Source organism: Chenopodium quinoa, unplaced genomic scaffold (assembly GCF_001683475.1).
Source record: "Chenopodium quinoa cultivar QQ74 unplaced genomic scaffold, ASM168347v1, whole genome shotgun sequence".
In the NCBI taxonomy this organism is placed as follows: domain Eukaryota; kingdom Viridiplantae; phylum Streptophyta; class Magnoliopsida; order Caryophyllales; family Amaranthaceae; genus Chenopodium; species Chenopodium quinoa.
This window is the reverse complement of record NW_018742630.1, coordinates 1,911,870-1,933,905: the sequence shown is the minus strand read 5'-3', so window position 1 is coordinate 1,933,905 and position 22,036 is coordinate 1,911,870. Positions and strand designations below refer to the sequence as shown.

The window sequence follows — 22,036 nt, the reverse complement described above, 5'->3', positions numbered from 1 at the left end:
TTGAATAAAGAGTTCGAATACCGATTGATTAAATGGCCGACTGATCATCTATCCTGGAAACAGACAACCAGTCGTCCAGGGGCATAGGCGGCATACTTACTATTTGTACCTGTCTTAACGTTCGGCCATACACAACAGTCTGTCTAGTGAGCAAATTTCAAATACTTAGACAAATTTGAACAAAAACAAAAAATTTGATTAAAATGAGCCGGCCATAAAAGACCAGCAGAATATTCAAAACCCCGGCCCCCTGGCCGGGTAATTACAAAGCAAACGGCACGCAGGCCGTGAAAAGAAAAAATATACTTAAAGCTTAAGAAGGGGGCAGTTCAGTATCAGCAGCAGCCGCCTGGTCAGCACTCTTCTTGCTGGACTCGGCCTTCGCTGCATCATCTTTTGATGCCTTTCCCCCAAGTGGCACAAGCGCCACAACAGGCTCTTCCTCCTCCAACGCAACGTCCATCGCCTCTTCTTCAGCAGCCGCCAGGATCTGTTGATTATATATTTCCGAACACTGGCGGTACGTTCTTTCCCATGAGGCAAAGTCGGCACTGGGGAACAGTCGTTCCCAGGTCATGCGTTGGATTTGGGCGGAGTCTTCCACCATCTCCCGGACGAGCTCTTGTTTTTCTTGCTCGGCCTTGTCCGAGAGCTCTTGGGTAAGACTCTTCTCCTGGTTCACCAGGCGTTCTTTTACGTTAGCCAAAGATTTCTCCATGGCTTCGTAAGAGTGCATTTTCTGGCGAAGGGGTTTCAGCTCGGCTTTAAATTTGGTGACGGTCCCCTCCAGCTCGTCAACCTTCTTTTGGGCCGCCTCTAGCTGAGCCCGAACAGCGGCGGTCGCCTGCGCCTGATAATAAAGAAGATCAATGGTCAGTACTTCATTTTGGGCAATTTGAAACATTGCTTTATCACAGCTGGAGGCGGCCATAGCCTTTGCGGCCTTTACCTCTTTGTTTTTCCGATCAATCGGCTTGCGAAGGCTGTTGACTCGGAGCAGGGCCTAAGTACAAAGAAAAACAGGCGTCAGTTTCCAATCAAAAGGGTTAACAGGCGTCCTGGAACTTCAAAAGGGTATACCTCAGCTAGGATCCCCGAAATTCCATCGAGGTCAAGGGTGCCGGCACCCTTGACCGCCTCCCTGTCAGAGGGAGGAACTACTTTAACCATTGACTTGGCTACCTCAACCAAGTCAAGTCCCTGGGGGCCGGCTGCATTAAGCAAAAGGAAAAACAAGTTAGACCTAATCAAGAAGGAAGGAAGAGTGAGTTTTTACAAGCAAGTGTCCATACATCTAGGCGGCCCCGCCTGGGTTTTTGAGGAAGTGGCCGGCTGCTTCTCAGCCGCCACTGTTTTCCTGGAAGACCCAGGAGAGCTTGCAACAGTCGTTCTCCGGGCCTTGGGGTCCGGCTGTTGCGAGGAAGAAGCCCTTGGAGTGCCAGACTGAAAACAAAAAGAGTTAGTATATGCATAATACAACTTAAAGGGGAAGAGTTTTCAAAGCTTACCAAGGGTGCCTCCTTGCTGGGGGAGTCGGCGTACGACTGCTTCATTAGCGAAACCCGCAGCATGGCCGCCGCAGTCTTAGATGCTGTTATTTTACTCATGGCGTCGGCTGAAAGAAATAAACAGCAAAGTTAGTAAAAATCCCAAGTAAACAAGGCGTGAAAAAACAGAGTATTCGTCAGGCCGGCTACCTCTAGAGCACCGACTGCCGAGGCCACAGGCGGCCAAGAAGTACTCATCATAGAGCCACTTGAAGCTCGGGACGCAGTGTAGGGGTACTTGCTCTCGTACCCCTGAAGTAGAGTTCACCCTAGTCTCTACTTTGAAGAGTCCTTTGTCTAGGATCTCTCTTTTAGCCTTTGGGGGAACAGGCGGCATGCTGCGGCCGCCTGCAAGAAGAGGCGGATCCCTGTTCCACTTGTTAAAACGTTTGTTCAGCTCCGTGTCTGAACTCTCGATAATAAGGAAGGTGTTCCGCCAATCCTTCCATTTGTTTGCCTTACCTCTCGTCATGAGGTAACCCCTGTGGCTTGTTAGTTGATACCAGCCGGTACCTCCCGACTTAGGGGTCCGGCTGAGATAGTTCATCTGGGCGAAAGCCTCAAAACTTGGCTCCACCCCGTTCAGTTCGCACCCGGCCACATAGCCGAGTACGTTTACCCAAGAGTTGGGGGCTAACTGCCATAACCCCAGATCATACCCATCTAAAATCCGCTGAACAGCCGGATGTAATGGGAAGCGCAGACCAGCTTTGATGGCCGCCACATAGCAGCCAAAACAGCCGTCACCATAGCTGGTACCAGCCGGCCAGACGACAGTATCTTCTGGATCCGGCACAAACAGTAAATACTCCGGGCCCATTTTGTGGTTAGCAATAAAGCTCGCCACGTTGTCTCGCATGGTTGCGATCCGGCCCCGGGGCACCCTGCAGTAGTAGGGGGTGTTTTCCTCTCTGTAAGAGGCGGACGGCTCTGCCCAATTATCCCCCTTCTCCACTGCATGGGAACTTCTCGCCTCTTGTAGGCGGTTATGTTTTTCTTCTGAGTCAGAAGAACTATGGTCAGAAGAACTATGGTCAGAAGAACTATGGTCAGAAGAGCTGGAATCGGACTCGTCCCCTGACGAGTCCGAAGAGGACGACGCCTCCCCTCTCCTAGAGGGGCCCGCCTCCTCTCCCTTAGAAGGAGCAGAAGGTAAATTAGACATGTCCACGGTTAGATGAGAAGGGAACACCTTGGTCCCTCTCTCAGAACTGTCAGCTTGACAGTCGCCTCGTTCCACATCTGGCGCCTGGTCAGATGTTTCGCTAAGGAGTACCCTTTGGGAGGAGCCGTCTGAGTTTGATATTCTAGCAGTCTTTTTTGTTCTGGCCATCACGTTCTGCATAGACACAGATTCAGTCGGACTTTGTATAAAGGGCAAAGATGGGTCCAGAAAAGGGCAGGCGGCACTCCTAGTCCTAGATTCAGCCGTCCCCGGTGACTGGCTGATCACTAACTTAGGGCGTGTCGTGTGCTTCCATGGTGCCATTTCAAAAAATAAAAAGGAAATTAAGAGTAAGAGAACTGAGTTACCTGAACGGATGACAGTTGATGAAGTCCTGAAAGTTCGGGTCAGTCGGCTTGTCAGAACAGGCGGTAGGCAGAAAAAGTCCGAAAATGTCAGAGCAAGTTCAGGGGTCCGAATGTTCTCGCAAAAATTCTCAAATGTGAAAATGACCGAAGTCAGCACTTCCTTTTATAGGCAAAATGAGAAGGCGAAGGGTCGCTTCCGAATTCAAATTTGGGCGGGAGAGTCTCCCGGCCGTCTGCAAGGTGACACCTGTAACGGGCCGTCGCCTGTCACCGTGCGACGCCTGTCACAGGCGACACGTGACCAGTCGCGTGCCACCTGTGAGGGGCAAATGATTAGGGGATTTTTATCCACCAAGCGCCGTTTGACAAGTGGACCAACCAGGTTCCGCCACGCGTCCTCCACGGACCACTTAAGACACGCCACGTGTCCACCCATGCCAAATGGGACAACCGGCCATCAAGGCCCATTTCAGTCTAGAAGCCCGATCGGCCCTAGGTTTACCTTAAACCTAGAGAGTTGCACGCTTCCCAAGGCTATAAATACTCGATTAATCCTCATTAATCAAGGGACGGAATAATTAACGGAACAGAGGAGAAACATTACGGAACACACTAATAACCGGCTGATCTCGCTAGCAAAGCAGATTACCTACATTAAATACTCTCACCTAGAGAGACCTTATTACTTTAATTTCTGTATTAATTACTCCTTAATCAGGTACTAACTTGACCGTTGGAGGCGGAGCTCTCAGGAGTCTCCGTTATTTTGCAGGTACAGGCGTCCGGTTCCAGTCTCGGAATTGTAGCTCTCCCGCAGGACATCAGAAAACCCCGAAACAGTTATACTTTTACAATCAAATCACATCTGCTCGATCCATAATCCAATTGTAAAGAATTAAAACAATTTAATAAAAAATTATTTTGCAATATCAATAATCAATAATAACAATTTATCCCTTCATATTAATTATGGATCTCCCAAAAACCCTAGAATTAATTACTCGAATATAATTAAATCTAAATTAATCCAAGCAATTAAAATAAGGGTATTTTCATTTTTACCACCTTCAAATAATGACTTTGTCGAATTTACCACCTCCAAAAAAAAACATTTACTTTACCACCTCATAAAAAAATTAAACATCAGTTTTACCACCTCATCTGAGCTCAGGTGACGGAAAACGCTTGTGGGGCCTAGTTAACTGTCACTTCCCTCCAATTTAATTCTTTTAAAATCGATTTCCCTCTGTCTCCTCCTTTTCTCACCTTCCACCTTCCATAATCAATGTCTCACCAAATTTCTCACTTCCTCATCAATTTTCGTCTCTCTCTCCTTTGATTTTTCTTGATTCTCACTGTAACTGCTTCTCTCTCCTTTGAATTTTCTCTTTCTCTCTGTAAAAACTGAAACTCTAGATCAATTTGGGTGGTTGAAATCGAGCTGGAACCACAAAATTGCAACACATCAGCTTCTCTTGTCATCTTCCACAGGGTGAGGGGACCAAAAGCTTGGTAATTTGCTGACAGAAATCGAGATTCCTGACTACAAGAGGTACTTTAAACCCTTTATTAGTACATTTCGTTGGATTTATGGTTGTCAATTGGGGTAAAGTATGCCTTTTTGGGGAATCTGTGAATTAAAGTATTATAAACCCTAATTATGCGAATCTTTGACTGAATTAGAGTGTGAATTTGTTAAATAATTAGTTAATTAGATTTACTTGGTTACTGTTAATTTAGTGCATAGTCAATGTGAATTGCTTTTACTTGCTGTAATTGGTGAATTGGTTTTTGTTGTTTACTGTAATTACTGAAATTGGTTATTGTTGTGTGTGCTTTTGTTGGTGTTGTTACAGAATGGACACAGTGGACTTAAAAATTACAGTAGGGGGTGCCTTTATACCTTCTTTAGCTGGTAAAAATAGGAGGGTGTTAACTTGGGATGGTGGGTGGGTTTATTGGATGAGAAAGGTGGAAAAAAATAAGATAGATGTACACTTTTTGAGGCAAGCAGCTATACATGGGTTTGTGTATGTGAATGTGAAGGTTCCTAGGGGGTTTAGTTGCTGGTATAAACAAAAGGGAAAGTCTTGGGTGAATGGTAAAAGGGAGCTTGTTGATGGTGAGGTGAATGGTTTCCTAGAGTCGGTGAACAAAGAGGGGGCATGTGAGATGTATGTTACCAGTCATGAGCCAATTGAAGGGACTAACAAAACACCCTTCAAATGTATATCTGGGAATGAGCTAACCCCTGCACAAAGGAAGGAACTGAAAAAGAGGTTTAGTGGGCCTAAAGTATACAAACCCAGCCCAGAACTTAGTAAGCCCACTGAAGAAGAGCCATTTAGGAGAAGCCCTAGGTTAAAAGGCATTGTTATACATGACAGAGAGGCTGAGGAGAGGCTTCCTAGGGCAGAGAAAGTGAATGCTAATACACATAAAGGGAAGGGTAAACTCACTGCTGCAGATAAGGGTAAGGCTAAGGTTGGGGATGAGACTGGAAATTTTGCTAATTTAGTGAGAAAAATAAAAGAAAGAGTGAGGAGCTTAAGGGATGACAGTGATGTGTTTAGTGATGAGGATGGTGATACAGAGTCTTCTGATTCTGAGTTGAGTGATTTTGAGTTAGAAGTTGATGAGGGAGAGGAGGACTTATACTCTGATGATGATGAACAGTGGTTGAAGAAAAATGTAGACCATATTAACAGTGAGGTGAAAGGCAGTTTGAGGGGAGTTACTGAAGGAGGGGATCAAAGTGATGATGAGGACACAGGGTTTGACATAGAAAGAAATCTACAGAAAATTGAAGTGAGGGTTGAAGAGGAGGCAACTTGTGATTCTGATGAGCTAAAGAGTGTGGAAGGTGATTCAGATGATGATCAGGGTAGTGTTACTTGGTTTAACCCTGAGACAGACTTTGAAAGGGCTATCAAATTTGTAGTTGGTCAAAGGTTCAGTGATGTGCAAACAATGAGAAAAGCTTTGAGACAACATGAAATTGAAAATAGGTATGAGTATTACCTTCTTCACAATGATTCAAAGAGGCTAACAGCATATTGAAAAAGGAAATGCAAGTGTGTGTATAACAAGAACAGTTGTAGGATAGTGAAGTGTACATGTAGTAAGGGTGTTAGGTGTAGGTTCAAGTTTTATGCAACAAGGCTTGTAAAATCAGAGGCTTGGCAAATTAAGACACTAAGGCTGAAGCATAGGTGTGTTAGGAGTAAAATGAACAACAAGGTGACAGCAGAGTTCCTTGCTGACAGGTACTTGGAGGAGTTCAGGGGCAACCCCAGATGGAAGATTAAACAAATTCAGGACAGGGCCTTGAATGACTTGGGGATCAAAATTACATACTCCAAGGCTTGGTTGGCTAGAAGCAGGGCAAAGCTTATAATATATGGCTCTTCATCAGAGCAATACTCAAAGGTTTGGGACTATGGGAAGGCACTGCTGAAATGGAACCCAGGGAGTGAGTGTAATGTGGTGGTGGATGATATTAATCAAATTGAAAGACCAATTTTTATGAGGATGTTTGTGTGCTTAGCTGCACTTAGGGATGAATTCATTTCTGGTTGCAGACCAGTAATTGGGGTGGATGGGTGTCATCTAAAAGGGGCATACCCTGGGCAGATCTTGGTTGCAGTTGGAAAAGATGGCAATAATTCCATCTTCCCAATTGCTTGGGCAACTGCAGAGATTGAGAACAAGGACAGCTGGTGTTGGTTTCTGGAGAGCTTGCTCAAGGCACTTTGTGTGTATGACCAAGGAGATGGCTTGACTTTTATGTCTGACAGACAGAAAGTAAGTGGGTTGTGTTTGTGTTTAAATTACTTTGCTTTATTTGAATTTTCTGTACACTAACTTGTTAGTTTTGCCTTGTGTGTAGGGTCTCATAGAAGCATTTGCAGATGTGGCCCCCAAAGCTGAGCTCAGATTTTGTGTGAGGCATATTTGGTCAAATTTCAAACTAAAATTTCATGGTGCAACTTTCAAGGAATTGTTCTGGGCTGCTGCTAGGGTAAGCACTCTGGTAAGCTTCTATTTAGGTTCTTTTATGTCAGTTTTATGGTGAACTATAATGTATGCTAGGAACATTTAGTTTTGCACATATTTACATGTCTTTCTATTTTGTGAAAACTGTATGCCATGTGTCTATGTTGTGTTGAATGGTTGTCATGTTTGTGGTTTTATCAGTTTGAGTTTGAAGTTGCTATGGAAAGTATCAATTTTTTGGATGAAGAAGCATACCAGTGGTTGTCAAACATTGACCCCCAGCACTGGTCAAGGCATGCTTTCTCTACAAATTGCAAGTCTAACATGTTGTTAAACAACATGTGTGAGACATTTAATGCAATGATTAGAGATGCCAGAGACAAGCCTATTCTAACTCAAATGGAATGGCTTAGAAGATATATGATGAAGAGGAGTAATGACAAATGGGAGGCAGCAAAGTCTTGGGAAGGTTTACTAACCCCATTTGTCAACAAAGTCTTTGATGGGTTGGAGAAGTATGCCATGACATGTGAGGTTACAGCTTCAAGGGATGAAATTTATGAGGTGAAATACAAGGATGATCAGTGCATTGTGGATCTGCAAGAGAGAAAATGCACTTGTTATAGATGGGAGTTGACAGGAATACCTTGTGTCCATGCATTTGCTTGCATAATGGACAAAAGGGATGATCCTGAGTTGTATGTGCACCCACATTACTATAGGGTGACATACTTGGCTGCATATGAGAACCCAATACAGCCAATGCCTGGCCTTAAGAATTGGGAAAAGGTCAAGCTCAGACAGCCTTTGCCACCTATGCTGAAAGTGCAGCCAGGAAGACCTAAGGCAAATAAGAGAAAGCTTGAACCAGGGGAGGGCACTTCTGCAGCACCTGAGGGCAAGAAGCCAAAGGTGATGAAACAATGCAAGAACTGTGGTGGGTTTGGCCACTTTTCCAAAACATGCAAGGCTGAAGCAGCACCAGAACAACCTAACCCACCTGCAACAAATCCAAAGGGTGGGAGGCCACAGATGCAGACTCCTTGGCTTAAGGAACAGAGAAAGAAAAGTGAAGAGAAAGCAGCAAGACATGTATTTTGTGTATTTTGTGTATTTTGTGACTTGAGTGTATTTAGTGGCTTTGTTTCTGAGTGTTGTCATACTGTGATTGCAGGCTGCACTGAAGTTGCCACAATATCAGCCTCCAACAACAGCACAGGCTGGGTCAAGTAATGCTGCACCTGCAACTGCTGTGTCAAGCCAGCCTGCAACAAGAACAGAGCCTTTGCCAACTCAGCCTGTTACCAGGAGCAACAGGAGCCTGAGTCAGCCCACAAGAGTGCCAACAACTACTCCTCCCAAAGTCAAAATACAGACCAGGTCCAAGCTTCATGTAATGACAAGCAAGAAGGACAAGGATCTCAATCAACTGTACCCTAGGTCTACTCATTAGTATTTTGTAATAGACAACCAAGTTTATTTGGTAGTTGAACAATGATAGTTGAACAATGATTTTGCACAAAGGTGCCTTAACTTTTGTCTCAGCCAATGTAAAACAATTAAAAACATTGTGTTGCAAGTACTAATACGAAATGTGATATGTTTCTACCAAAAAGTTCCATTTCTCATTGATTTTGTTAAAAGTAGTACAAGAAATGTCATCCCAACATCCACACATAATAATTCAACAAAACACAACATAAGTTGGGGATTTTTTTTGTTTCTAACCATTCCTAAATGAACCTAAGATCTAAAATACATAGCCAGTACCAAACCAAAACAACAAAACACAACAATAGCATGTACTGTGAGCATTTTCTTTGTTGTTGCATTGCTGCCATGCACTTCCTTGATCATCTTCTTCCTGTCTGAGCTAAGAGCTTTGCATTTCATCTTCAAGCTGTCAATCTCATTGAGCAAGCACCTCCTTTGTCCACTAACATCATCAACTTCCCTCTTCATGTCATTCAGCTCTCCCTTCATTAGTTTCTTGTCCAGCAGCAAGTTGTTAATCACCTCTGTTTGCCAAGGTGTTCCATCTGGTTGGTCCACCCACTCAAAAGCTTTACACCCCCTTGACTCAGTCACAGGATCATAGAATTTGCAGGTCCTAAACTTGCGTCCTGGGTTCTCCCTAGTCCAAGCAGTCAGCCTAGACATTGGAACTCCACATTGGCATTTTTTCTCCTTTGAGGGTGACATGCTAACTGAAGACATTCCCTTCTGAAATTCAGTAAGAACAAGAATGAAATTAATTGTATTTGAACACAATCACCATAATATAACCCTAATTTCAGTAGCCAATTCACATAACAAAAACCCCCAATCTAATTTAATCTTACATGAACCCTAAGTATTTTAATTGAAATTGGGGTTTAATTGACCTCACAACACGCCCAATTTCAATTACTCTTAGCAAATGCAACATAATCACGCAACGAATTGCCAAAAAATTACAACAGAAATCACGAAAATTGCTAGAGAATTAACGACAATGGCTTACCTTTTTGATGTTGTTGTCGAGGAGTTCAATTGATTGTTTGATAATTAGAGGGTTTTGGATTGTTAAGGTTGCCCAATCATACTGATTTGTGAAGAAAATCGCAAAAATTAATCTCCAATCTGCAAGAATTTGGTGTACAAATGAAGAACTAGGTTTAAATAAAAGGGAAATCGAGAGAAATTTGGGAAAAAAATCAAAAACTAGCCGTTATGCTGGGCCCCACAAGCGTTTTCCGTCACCTGAGCTCAGATGAGGTGGTAAAACTGATGTTTAATTTTTTTATGAGGTGGTAAAGTAAATGTTTTTTTTTGGAGGTGGTAAATTCGACAAAGTCATTATTTGAAGGTGGTAAAAATGAAAAAACCCTTAAAATAAACATGATTAAAGCAAGAACAAGAAATTAAAAGAAAACAAGTAAATAAATTACAAAACTCAAGTAGCGGCAAATAGCGAAACTAAATTAATCAACAAAGCAAAAGAACGGAAACGTTGAAAACTAAAACTATCTAAAGCAAATAAAATAAAAGTTGTTGAAAAGAATCTAATTCTAAAATAATAAAGCTGCTAAAAGAAAACCCAACTAAAACTAATTATCAAAGGCTCAAAGCTAATAAAGTTAAACTACTGCCAATCAATGACTTCTTCGTCTCCAACAATTTTGGGAATGTATAGATGTAGGCCATGTAGCCCAAACCAACTTAAAACATCAAATACACACTCGCCCGATCGGGCAATGGGCCACCCGATTGGGTCTGCTAATTCACGCCCAGCTGACTTTTGATTTGAGGCCTTTTTCACTTGGACCACCAATAACTTAAGCTTTGTCTTGTAATCCGTGGCCTTATTGCTTGGTCCGTAATAATATATAACTTGTAAAATTTTGGACTTTCTCACGTATCAAGCCCTTAATTACCGAATTAAATTTCTCTAACTCGGTCTTGGGCCTTAAATAGTTGGTCATAAAATACGCTCCGTCTCTAATATTTTCGTAGTGGTTCAATAAGCTCAAGAATTATCATAATTCTGCCAATTCCTACAAAATAATATAAACTCTATAAAAACATTAGGAAACGTATATTAGTAATAAAAATAGCTCCGCAGAGCTCAAATAAGCACAAATATGACCGTGGGACGGAGAATAAAAATATATATAAAATAAACTCATCAGCGAGCCATGGACTAGGCGTAGCATTAAGGACTAAACCCAACCTTTTTTGTTCGGTGCCTCTCGCATTCCCTACTCAAGCAGTCTCAGAGCTGATAGTTCCAGGTCACTTAAGACCACTATCATTCCCTACTCTTGATTTACCGAGATAGAGGTATTAAGAGCTATACTCAACCTGTCTCTTGAATCTACCTCTGGTTAACAACCACTCAAATCAATAGATTCAAATAAATGTAAGTATAAACAATAAGCAATAAATCCAGCTAATTTTACTCAATCAAACAATAACCAGCAGGTTAGGATTTATTCATATCATAACATATAAAATGTTTAATTAATACTTACAAAGCTCACATCCGTTCAACAAAAGGTTTCAAACCCATTACTGTTGACGATTCAATTATCATTCTCTTGCATACACAACTAGAAAACAGGCCATTTTTGACCGAATTTTTCCGTCGCGAACACCCTGTTTTCTGTCGAAAAACGTGTGTTGGAATTTCGTTGGAAAAGTATTTGTCGAAAAAACGACCAACACTTTTTCGACGGAAATCAAGCGTCGGAAAAGATTTTCTGGCCCGAAGTTCGTCGAAAATTTCCGACGGAGTTTACTACATGAAGAATAAAAAATAAACACCCCCCACACCACCACCCCTCGCACCTCAGACCACCTCACTCTTTCACAACCACCACGAATACCCTTTTCTTACCCTTTCCCCAGCACCTCTGGCCACCACCCTTTCCTTCCAAAACCCTACCTAGCCACACCAAGACCTCGACACACACCACGATCACCACAAGCCCCAACCCCACACCATGACCACTGTCCACTATAAAAAAAAATGAAAATTACCATAAAAAAAAAAAAAAACAAAACCAGTACCTTAACCCCCAAACACCACTACCTTAACCCAAAACCCAGAAAATCCAAATCTAAACCTAGAAAATCTAAAATTAAAACCATGAAACATATAAAATATAAAAACCCTCAAAAATCGAAGATAAAAACCCCTAAAAATCGAATACAGAACCAAAATTGAAAATAAAACCCCCTAAAAATCGAAAATAAAACTCGAAAAAAACGAAAAAAAAAAAAGTCAATAACAAACATAAATATATATCAACAAAAACCCAGAAAAACGAAAAAAAAAATTCAACATACCTTTCCTTCCATCATGTACTTTGGGTTTACAAGGTCAAATTCGACCATGAAAACTCTAGATCTAGAGTTTTTATGGTCAAATTTGACCTTAAAAGCCATTAAAATCTAGAGTAACATTCTAGAGCACTCGCCGTCAACACCTACCACACACTAACCTAAAGTCGACAAGAAAGAGAAGAGGAAAGAGGAGAGAAGAGTGAAAAAGAAAGAAAAGGAGAAATAGAGAAGAAAGAGAAGAGAGAAGAGGAAAGAGAAGAAAGAGGAGGGAAGAGAGAAGCGAACTGATCGAAGGATAGAGAAGGGAAGAAGAGGAAAGAGAAGAGAAGAGGAGAGAGAAAGAGAAGGAGAAGGAGAAAAAGAGGCGGATCGAAAATGAAGGGATAGGGGCTGGTGGATTAGGGTATTAAAGTGTTTAGGTTTTTTTTTTTTGAATTAATTGCCGACGGATTAAGTTTCCGTCAGAAATTTTCGAATTTGTCGAAAATTATCTGACGAAATTTTCGAATTCGTCGGAAATATCCGACGGAGTATAATTCCGTCGGAAATTTCGGTTCTTTCGACGAAATTACATGTCTGTCAGAACCTGTCCGTCGAAAATCGACCCTTTTCTTGTAGTGATAGTCCCTTCGTAAAAGGATCAACTCTGTTCGGACATAATCCAAAGAAACAACCCCATTCACAATAAGCTGTCTCACTGACTTCTGCCTAACATGTATGTGTCGCTTCTTGCCATTGTAGACACTATTCTTAGCCACACAAATAGCAGCATGTGAATCACAATGCATAGAGACCGGTGGTGTTGGTTTCCCCTAGGAATGAGCAAACTGGGTACCCAGTCAAAATTTTAGGATCCAAACCTGGAATTGGTTAGGACTGGGTCCTAAAATTCGAAACCGGAATTGGAATTGATTCAACCAGGTCTTAATATTTAGGACTTGAAATTGGAACAACCGAGTACCGGTTTCGGTTCAGGGTACCCACTTATGTATATAATTATTGATATATAATATAAATCATAATACTTGTTTTAGACTATTTTCATTTTTAGCGTTTAACACTTGTATTTATATGGGATTTGTTAAACATCGCCCGCGTTTTTCTACATAAAGCCCACATTTTTTAAAAATGTTGACATTATTGCCCTTGTTTTAATTTTTACCGAAAATAAAATTTTTCACTCATAAAAAATGTGGAGCAGGACTGGATCGCCGAGTGAAACCGAAGAGCCCTCAACGTCGGGTAGATGCACCGTAGAGACGCCGTTGACGCCGGAAAAGGAGGTACGAAGCCATCTAAAACCACGAATTGGCGGCTGGCGTCCTGCCGGGACGCCGTGACCGTAGTGGTGGCGCCTAGCCAGGACGCCGCCACCGTGGCTCTGGCGCCTGGCCAGGACGCCGCCACCGTGGCCGTGGCGTCTGGCCAAGACGCCGCCGCCACGGTGGCGGCGTCCTGGCCAGGCGCCACCGCCACGGTGGCGGCGTCCTGGCTAGACGCCACCGCCACGGTGGCGGCGTCCTGGCTAGGCGCCACCACTATTTTTTTTTTTTTTTTTTTAATTTAATTTAAAATTTGTTTATTTTTTTTTTTTGTGTTACAATTTTTTTCTTTTTTTTTTGGTTTTTTTTTTGTTTTGTTTTTAATTGTTTTAATTTGTTTTTGTTTTTAATTTATTTATTTTTTATTTTTTTTTTTTACAATTTTTTTCGTTTTATGTTTTTTTTTTGTTTTTATTTTTTTGGTTTATTTTTATTTATTTAATCTAAAGTTTTGTTTATGTTTTTTATTTTTGTGTTTTGTTTTTTTTTTTTTGAATACTTTTTGTTTATTTCTTTGTTTGTTGTTTATAATTTATTATTGTTTTTGCTTTTGTGCTAATGTTGTGTCAAATGTATTAATTTAATCTACTCTTATGTGATTATATTTATATGTTATTGTTGCAGGATTATGGTGGAGACGGAAATGATTATAGTGGGATTTTTGTACACGATGGTCTGTTCGAAGATGCTCAACAAGCGGTTGATTAGGCGAAACAGGTTGCAATTAGATCAGGTTTTTGTTTAGTAGTAGCAACTCATAAATCTCAACGGGATGGTAGAATGGATCGCATTTTGAGATGCGACCGTTATCGCAAAAGGGAGGAACGAGATTTCAGTCAAGCGATTCGGTTTGATACAAAGCGGAAAGGTTGTGGGTGTCAGTTCAGAGTAAAGGTTCGACAACAGCAAAGGGGTGACGGTTGGGAAGTGAAGAGTTACGGTAAATGGGGGTATCACAACCATGAGATGATCGCATATGAAGTGGGTCATCGACAGTTAAGTGGCCTAAGTCCTGCTGCGAAACTAATTGTAAAAGAAATGAGTGATGCTCAAGTGAAGCCTGCTAAAATATTAGCATCTGTGTTGGAGAAATTTCCTGAAGACCAGCCAAACCGAAGACACATCTACAACGTCAGACATAAATTGAGGTTTGAACGGTCAGAGGGAAGGAACCCTATACAGCAGCTTCTACAACGTCAGACATAAATTTTCGGATTCTAATTTTCGTATTTAGTTTTCCCATTTAAATGTGAACCTGTATTTAGTTTTCGTATGCCCACTAATTACAACTTAAAATAAAAGTTATAAAAACTAAAAATATAATGTCAAATTCTAAGAACTTAAAATAATAATTATAAGAACAGATAATGTTAACTTTTACAAACAACTAGGAAAATGTTTTATAAATGCACTGCCGACATATCAATAATCTCTCTGTGACGCCCACTGCCACTGCTCAAGGGCCCGTTCCAGTTCATCAATAACAGCTCTGCCTGTTGCAGTCGTCATGTTGTCCCTCTCCTCAAAAAGTCTGTGTCCCAACTGCGTCATCTTTCCCATCCACTACACATAACAAAACACATAAAATTCAATAACGACGTATTATGAGACGTATTATATGAAAAAAAACACAACTACAAATGTTTTATGAGACGTACCGCATCCACGGCAGTGGGCGGTGGCACATCATCATCATCGGCGTCGTCGCCGTGGTGGACGTCTCTGATCAACCTCGGGTGCGAGTGCCGGTTGTACCACTCCATGTAGTGCTGGTCACACATGGCAGCCACCCCAGTTGGCGGCCGCTGCAACTGCTCAATCCATATGCGGGCAACCATCGGAAACTGCTCCCACGTGCCAATCATGCTTGCCGGCCATTGGACGACGTACTCCTTCAACGACGCAGATCGGACGGCCTTACTGGGCCATGCTGGTGGAGGAGGAACAACTTGGACATATCCAAGCTGGCGAAGACAGCGCTGCGGCATGTACGCCTCTACGATCTCACGATACTGAATCAGTCCCGTGTAGAGGGTCCTGGGTACCCTATTACTAGGGTTCTGGCCGAAAGGCATCCAGTTCACCTGCACATTTTTTAAAATTAGTAAGATTCATACAATAAACACATCAAACTATAAAAGTAGAAATAATTTAAACACTTTACCTCTAATGGGGACATCCTGTCAAGCAATAACCGTATCGATCGCAGGCGGTCAATGGACTTCTTCTCGACACGCGGACTCCACGCACAGGCACGTGGCTGGCCATCCCCAATAGGAACCGGGTCGCGGTGTGGTCGAAACGCCGGGAAATACTCGTATATCCACGTCTGTAACAACGTCATACATCCAGTGATACCTGCCGCATCAGCCCGGCTCGAGAATCCTAACTGGCGATACATGTACGCTAATGTAGCCGACCCCCAAGAAAACTGGCCTACTCTGTCGGGCTCACACGCGTCAACTATGTCGCGTGGCCTGAGCTTGTTTCCGCTCTTATCCGGAAACAAGGTACACCCGAGAAGAAGAAAAACATATGCAGCCAGCTGTGTGTCCTGCGTCCTACGTGAAGTGGGGTGCAAACATCGCTGCAAAACTGCTGCGATCTTAACACCGCCGTGATCCCACACACCAAGTGCCGCTGTGTACAGCGCAGCCCTATCCACCGCCAACAGCTCCGCCAATAAATCTGCCTGATCCGCATCTGTGACAACAGATGCTCGGTTTCCCTCTACGGGAATCCCAAGGATGGCCTCGACGTCATGCAACATGATCGTCATCTCACCGAACGGAAGGTGGAAAGAGTTCGTGTCCGGCTGCCATCGCTCAACGAAAGCCGTGATCAGCGTCGAGTCAATCCTCTCATGCATGGTGGCAGGAAGGTGGCTCACTCTAGTGGCCCTCAATCGGCCGACCATCTCGCTCTCCTCCGGCCAAGCCTCAGCCCAACTACACAAGAAGTTACAAGTCCTCTCCCGGGTTTGGCATTTCAAAATGCCGCTATCCAAAGCCCGCTCTTGGTCCTCCCAAATACGGGTAGCGATGTGTCCTAGAAAGCTAGGAATCACACTCCCGTCTATAGGTCCCCCAGCCACCTCGCCCCTCACCACCCAAGAATCATTAACGGCCCTCGACCGTTTTCTGCTAACCGCAGACACAGTGGACGCAGATGATGTGCCAGATCTACTAACAAATCTACCATCTCTACCCTTACGCACGTCTACCCTACGCGTCTCATACACATCATCAAGCCTCTGACTGAATGGACCGTAATCATCATATGGTCCACTCTGATCGTCCACATCCTCATCTGCATCCTCCTCCTCCTCCTCCTCATCACCATCATCATCTTCATCATCCTCAGAATAGTGCACCCGTTCTCTACGAGCCGAGGCCGAAATACCACGGGATCTAACGTGTCTGGGCCCCGAGCTCTCCATTGAGTTCATCGTACTTCTCATAATGTCCATACTCTTCCCAGCCCCAGAACGAAAATACGATGCCTAACACAAAATAACAAAACATGTAATATGCAATATAAACATGTAATATAAACATAAAAAAAGTAATTAAAATAAATAAATAAAACAATATACATATGATGGAAAATAAATTAAAAACATTACAAAATATTAACAACCTAAAAATAAAAAAATTAATAACCTAATAAATAAATAAATAAATAAATAATTGGAAAAAACAAAGCAAAAAAAAAAATTACCCAAAAAAAACAAATTGGAAAAAACAAAGTGAAAAATATAAAATTATAAAAACTTAAAAAAAGAAGAACATCAAAATTTTAAAAAAAATTTATAACAAAAAAAAGGGAACATAAAATTTTTTTTAAGTAAAAAAACTAATTCAAAAAAAAAAAAAACAAGAACAATAAACAAGAACATAAAATTAAAAATTAAAAAAAAAAAAAGAGGAACATAAAATTTTTTTAAAAAAAACCAACAAAATTTAAAACAAAATAAAAAAAAAATCAGAAACATAAAATTTAAAATTAAAAAAAAGAAAAACAAATTTAAAAAAAAATCAAAAAAAAAAATAATTATTTTCGAAAATTAAATTTCAAATTTAAAACCAAAAAAAAATTAAAAAAAAAAATAAAAAGGCGGCGGCGCCTAGGCCAGACGCCGTGACGGTGGCGGCGGCGTCTAGCCCAGACGCCACTACCACGGCGGCGGCGCCTAGGCCAGACGCCGGTGCCGTGGTTCTGGCGCCTGGGCCAGACGCCACCGCCACCGTCACGGCGTCTGGCTTAGGCGCCGCCGCCGTGGTAGTGGCGTCTGGGCTAGACGCCGCCGCCGTGGTGGTGGCGTCTGGCCTAGGCGCCGCCACCGCCTCCGACCTTTTTTTTTTAATTTTTAAACACAAAATTAATAAAAAATACCTTCTCGCCGGAAAACCGCTGTCCACCCGCCGCCTGTGCCGCCACTTCCTTGCCGGGCCGCCTCGACATCGCTCGGAAAGTTTTTTAGAGAGAGAAAGTGGAAGTAGAGAATTGAGAGAAGAAATTGTGTTTTTTACTTTGAGGGCAAAAGTGACAATTCACTCTAATTTTGTGGGCTTTATGTGGAGATTCGCGGGCGATGTTTAGCAATTGAGATTTATATATGCATTAAGCTATTTTTATTTATGATAGGTAATAATAATTTTTTTTATTTTATTTTACTAACTAGATACATTTAACATAATTTTATTTTCGACTTTTTCACCATACACCCCTGAGTAATTTTTTTATTCATCAGGTTTCCATAAAATTTTTCAAATTCATCATATACTCACGAGTTTTACAAAAATGTACCAAATGCCCTTAATGACTAACGGCGGTTAACTACGTCAGTGATTAAGGTCAATTATGCCATGTGGAAGCATCTAATTGGTTGGTTTATTAAATTAGTAAATTAATTATTAAAAAAACTTTAAAATATTAAAAAAAATAAAAATAACCACCCAGCCATCCCCTCTTTTACTGCTGCCGCCAGCCACTTGCTGGAGACCGGTCGGCATCCTTCCATCGCCAGTGCCAGTCCGTTCCCCGCCAGCGACTCTACTCTAACATTCCCACCCATTCCTGAAACCTCCAAACTCATCTCTTTCTCTTTCCTTTGGCACTAACCCAGTGCTCTCCCCCACTCCGGCGTCGGCATCGACCCTGCCTAGTCCCTCCTTCGCTACTGACGCCGCATGCCGTCGCCCCTAATCCACAATTCCTCTACCCCAAAACCCCCTTCCCTCCCACGAAACACCGAACCCCTTCCCGAAACCACCATAAACGAAACCCTAAATGGTGGTTTCGGGGGTAAGGGTTTAGGGTTTGATTCATAGGGAAGGGAATGAGGTCGATTTAGGGTGGTGAAAGCGGGTCGGGGGTCGATTTGGGGGCGGCGCTAGTGTCGGCGCGGGGGAAGGGGTGGGACGTTATCTACTAGCATGAGAGTCAAAGTATTAATTGAAGTTGTAAGTTAATTAGAGTGTGAATGTTTATAATTTTGGTACGCTAAATAGAGGGTGACATCGCATATCATACTAGTGCTAATTACCTAAATTGAATTTCATTGACATCACTACTCTCTAAGGCTTTGTATACCAAAGGATGGAGAAGATGGATCTTTTTAATGGCAACACTTTAACTTTTAATTATACCAGTAACTAATAATCTGAATATTGTTATGTTAGTAGATTACTTTTACCATATATTTTCATAGTATCAAAAGATAATGATTGATTATCAAAGTTGTACATTAGTTGTACATTATTTTAGTAAATGTAATAGCTAAAATCAACCTTTTGAATGAATAGTAAACCTCTTTTCCCTCTTTGATTTTAAACACACTTTCTACTAGAGAGATAGCTACCCATGTAATTGAGTTACTTGGTTTTCCTTGTATATAAGAATGATTCTTATACCTAACAATCCTGTATAGCCCAAATCAGTGAGAAGTCTGAGAACTCAGCAACATAAGTATTAAAGGCAACACCTTATTGTCTTCAGAATGCGAAGTGCATGCATCACAATGGATCGAAGGATAACAAATAAAGAATTTATGGAGACTCTTCTCAGATAACATCATGATATTCAGTACAATATACTCCATATCATTAAGGGAATGAAAATGAGCAAGGGATCATGCAAAACAAGCAAGCATTCTTAAAAATGAAATGTCATGATATTTCTGAATGCTACTTACAAGTTACGACTATTTCGTAACAAATAAGTAGGACAAGACAGTAGCATAGAGGAATAAAGAATACATTAGCATATAGTAAGAGGTCACGAATCAAACACCATAGCTGTGCTCTTCATCCTATCAGTTCCAACAAGTGATATTCTTTCGTCATACACATCAACATACCCAAATGCATCCGAATTGGGAGGACACTCGAGGGCTGCTTCGACAACACGGTGGTGGACCCCATGGGAATCAACCGAGTAACCCCCTCTATGTTCGTGGCCACCAAGGCAGACTGTTACACACTTGTATTTGCGTATAACATCCATCACTTCATTGTAATTCCATAGAAGTGCTCCAGGTGTTGTTGCGCCAGGATCTAGAGGCAGGTGACAGCAGATGATCACCTTCTGTTTCAGATCAGTTGCATTCTGGAGGACTTGATCTAACCATTCCAGCTGTTCCCTTCCAATTGCTCCATTGATCATCAGAAACCTTTTTTCAAGATCATTGAGTCCAACAGGACTATTTTTATCTAAGTTCGGGTTCTTTTCCTTGAGAAATCTCACAGCTTCCACTGATTTTGGATGATCTTGAGGCCAACCTATGACACTAATATCACAGCCATCAAGAACAACTAATCGGTAACCAGGTGTTGGTGAAAAATCATTATAAGCGCTGCAATCATGACTTGGAATCTTCAATAATGGGAGTAGCATTCACGAGAAAGATTATTAAGGCAGTGGTTGCCAATCATGTGGTATACAGGGCCATTGAATTCTTCAAATTTGGAAGCAACCATCTTTACAGCATTTAGAGACTGGTCCTTAGGGCAGAATCCATCAACAATGTCGCCAAAATTGACAGCAAAACTAAGATTTTGGAGGCTATTCCATTTCTGGACCGCCCTTTCCAACACAAGTACACTGTGTCTATAATATCGAGGCACGCCAAGAAAGGAGCAACCGTCAGGAATATCAGCATATTGAACATCTGATATAACTCCAAAGGAGAAGAGGGGCGGTTTACCCTGAGCAGTGATTAACACCATTCTATCAAAAGCAAATTGACCTAACAAATGACTAAAGCCCAAATTAGAATTCCTACTCTGGAAAATCAAGAAGAGGAAAAGAAAGGGAGTGGGAAGAAAGAGATAACAAATACGAAGTAATTGACATACAAGTCTAGATGCTGAATATGTAAGTTCTTACACAAGCATAGTACAAAGACCCAAAAAAAAAAAGCATCCAAACATTAACAATTGAAATATGGGGAAGGAAAGGCATTGGGGCGGCTGGGGAGGGCCCTGGAGTGAATGGAGGTTAAACTTTATAGGAAATTTGAACTGAAATTGGCCAGAATGAGAGCATAAAACAAGGTTTGGTAAAAAAAATCTTAACAGGAAATAGGACGGTCAATGTAGAACACAGAAGAACTGCCACTCAGAAATGGTTCTCTGAAACTTTTTCATATAAGAATATCAAATGAACTGGTGCTTGGAAGTTGGAACAGAGCCACACGTGCAGGGTAATAACTATTGTGGGCAGCTAATCTTTACAAGGATCATAAGTTAAAAATCTACAAATTACATATAACTACCTGGATCAAGAAGGCATCAATAACTTCTTGCATTTGAAAGTACTCCATATATTGTAACATTGGATGATGAATGACAAAAGAATTGTCCTGGATTCCAAATCTCAATACAAGCATAACAAAATAATCAATCCTTGTCTTCACCTAATCTTAAGTATGACATCATAGTGCTTCTTTGGGGTCCAAATAACTTGTATTTGGGCCCAGGCCACAAATGAAAATAAATCAAAGCCCAAATGGTAAGGCTCCACCCTCCTGCCCATGTGCCAAGTCCAGTCAATGAAGCTTAGTCAAACGACAGCCCATTTGACTCCTCAAGCCCACTCCATTTAATTGGAGCAAGGTATAAAAGCTCACACTTATGCAAACACACATCCATTCACTCATATTGCCTGAAGCAACAAAACTCTCTTGCATAGCTTTTCTCTCATTATTTGATAATCGTACTGACTTCGACATCGGAGGGGCCTTCCTCGACACAACCCCCAAGGCCAGTTTACGTTTGCTCTGCTGTGCAGGAAATCCCCAATTCGGTCATCACTCGAATTGGGCTTCATCTCCACTCATCCGAAGAACCTGCCGAAGGTCCAATTATTTTTACCGAAACAGTGCTTATGCTTGATACAAGCTTTCCCCAAAAGTCCAGTCCTTAGTGAGCAATACAGTAGGAATGAAGCAAAATTTAAGCACTGACATTGAGACGTTCACAACATTGTCTCCCCCAGTATCTGAAATTTCTTTTTTGAAACTCTAATGGACAAAATGTATTGTTTCAATAAGCTGTCAACAGCTTCTCAGTTTCTCCAAATAATAACCTATTCTACGTCTTTTGAATCAGAGACACATGCAAACCACCTCACTCCAATTACAAAAGAAAAAGTTCAAAAATATTTGAACCTCTGATTAGGGATGATATAGTTTGGTATACCATATGATACTAGAGACTTGGAAAACTTTCAACATAAGCTCAGTTCATTTTGATGGAAAATCATTTTCTACTTTTCCAATGAAAACAATTTTCAATGCAGTGAAAAGAG

At 41.7% G+C, this 22,036-nt stretch overlaps 4 protein-coding genes and 1 pseudogene across 4 annotated transcripts; 2 read left to right on the top strand and 3 right to left on the bottom strand.

Annotated features, from left to right (window-relative positions):
• Window positions 1-4,086: 4,086 nt before the first annotated feature.
• On the top strand, window positions 4,087-6,140 carry LOC110721762. The gene is made up of 2 exons (XM_021900953.1): window positions 4,087-4,632; window positions 4,937-6,140. Exon 2 carries the CDS (start codon window positions 4,938-4,940, stop codon window positions 6,138-6,140), a length of 1,203 nt encoding a protein of 400 aa, XP_021756645.1. The 5' UTR covers window positions 4,087-4,632; window position 4,937.
• A 1,307-nt stretch (window positions 6,141-7,447) lies between these two features.
• Window positions 7,448-8,609, top strand: LOC110721816. The gene is made up of 2 exons (XM_021901014.1): window positions 7,448-8,168; window positions 8,251-8,609. Exons 1-2 carry the CDS (start codon window positions 7,476-7,478, stop codon window positions 8,527-8,529), a joined length of 972 nt encoding a protein of 323 aa, XP_021756706.1. The 5' UTR covers window positions 7,448-7,475; the 3' UTR covers window positions 8,530-8,609.
• A 210-nt stretch (window positions 8,610-8,819) lies between these two features.
• LOC110721761 lies at window positions 8,820-9,278 on the bottom strand. Its single transcript, XM_021900952.1, has one exon. The coding sequence runs from the start codon at window positions 9,276-9,278 to the stop codon at window positions 8,820-8,822; it is 459 nt and encodes a 152-aa protein (XP_021756644.1).
• Window positions 9,279-14,430: 5,152 nt separating this feature from the next.
• Window positions 14,431-17,748, bottom strand: LOC110721814 (protein MAIN-LIKE 1-like). The gene is made up of 4 exons (XM_021901013.1): window positions 17,621-17,748; window positions 15,390-16,727; window positions 14,884-15,309; window positions 14,431-14,788 (listed from the first exon to the last, which is right to left on the bottom strand). The coding sequence occupies exons 1-4, from the start codon at window positions 17,687-17,689 to the stop codon at window positions 14,648-14,650; spliced, it is 1,974 nt and encodes a 657-aa protein (XP_021756705.1). The 5' UTR covers window positions 17,690-17,748; the 3' UTR covers window positions 14,431-14,647.
• Window positions 17,749-19,471: 1,723 nt separating this feature from the next.
• On the bottom strand, window positions 19,472-20,988 carry LOC110721733 (annotated as a pseudogene).
• Window positions 20,989-22,036: the final 1,048 nt, after the last annotated feature.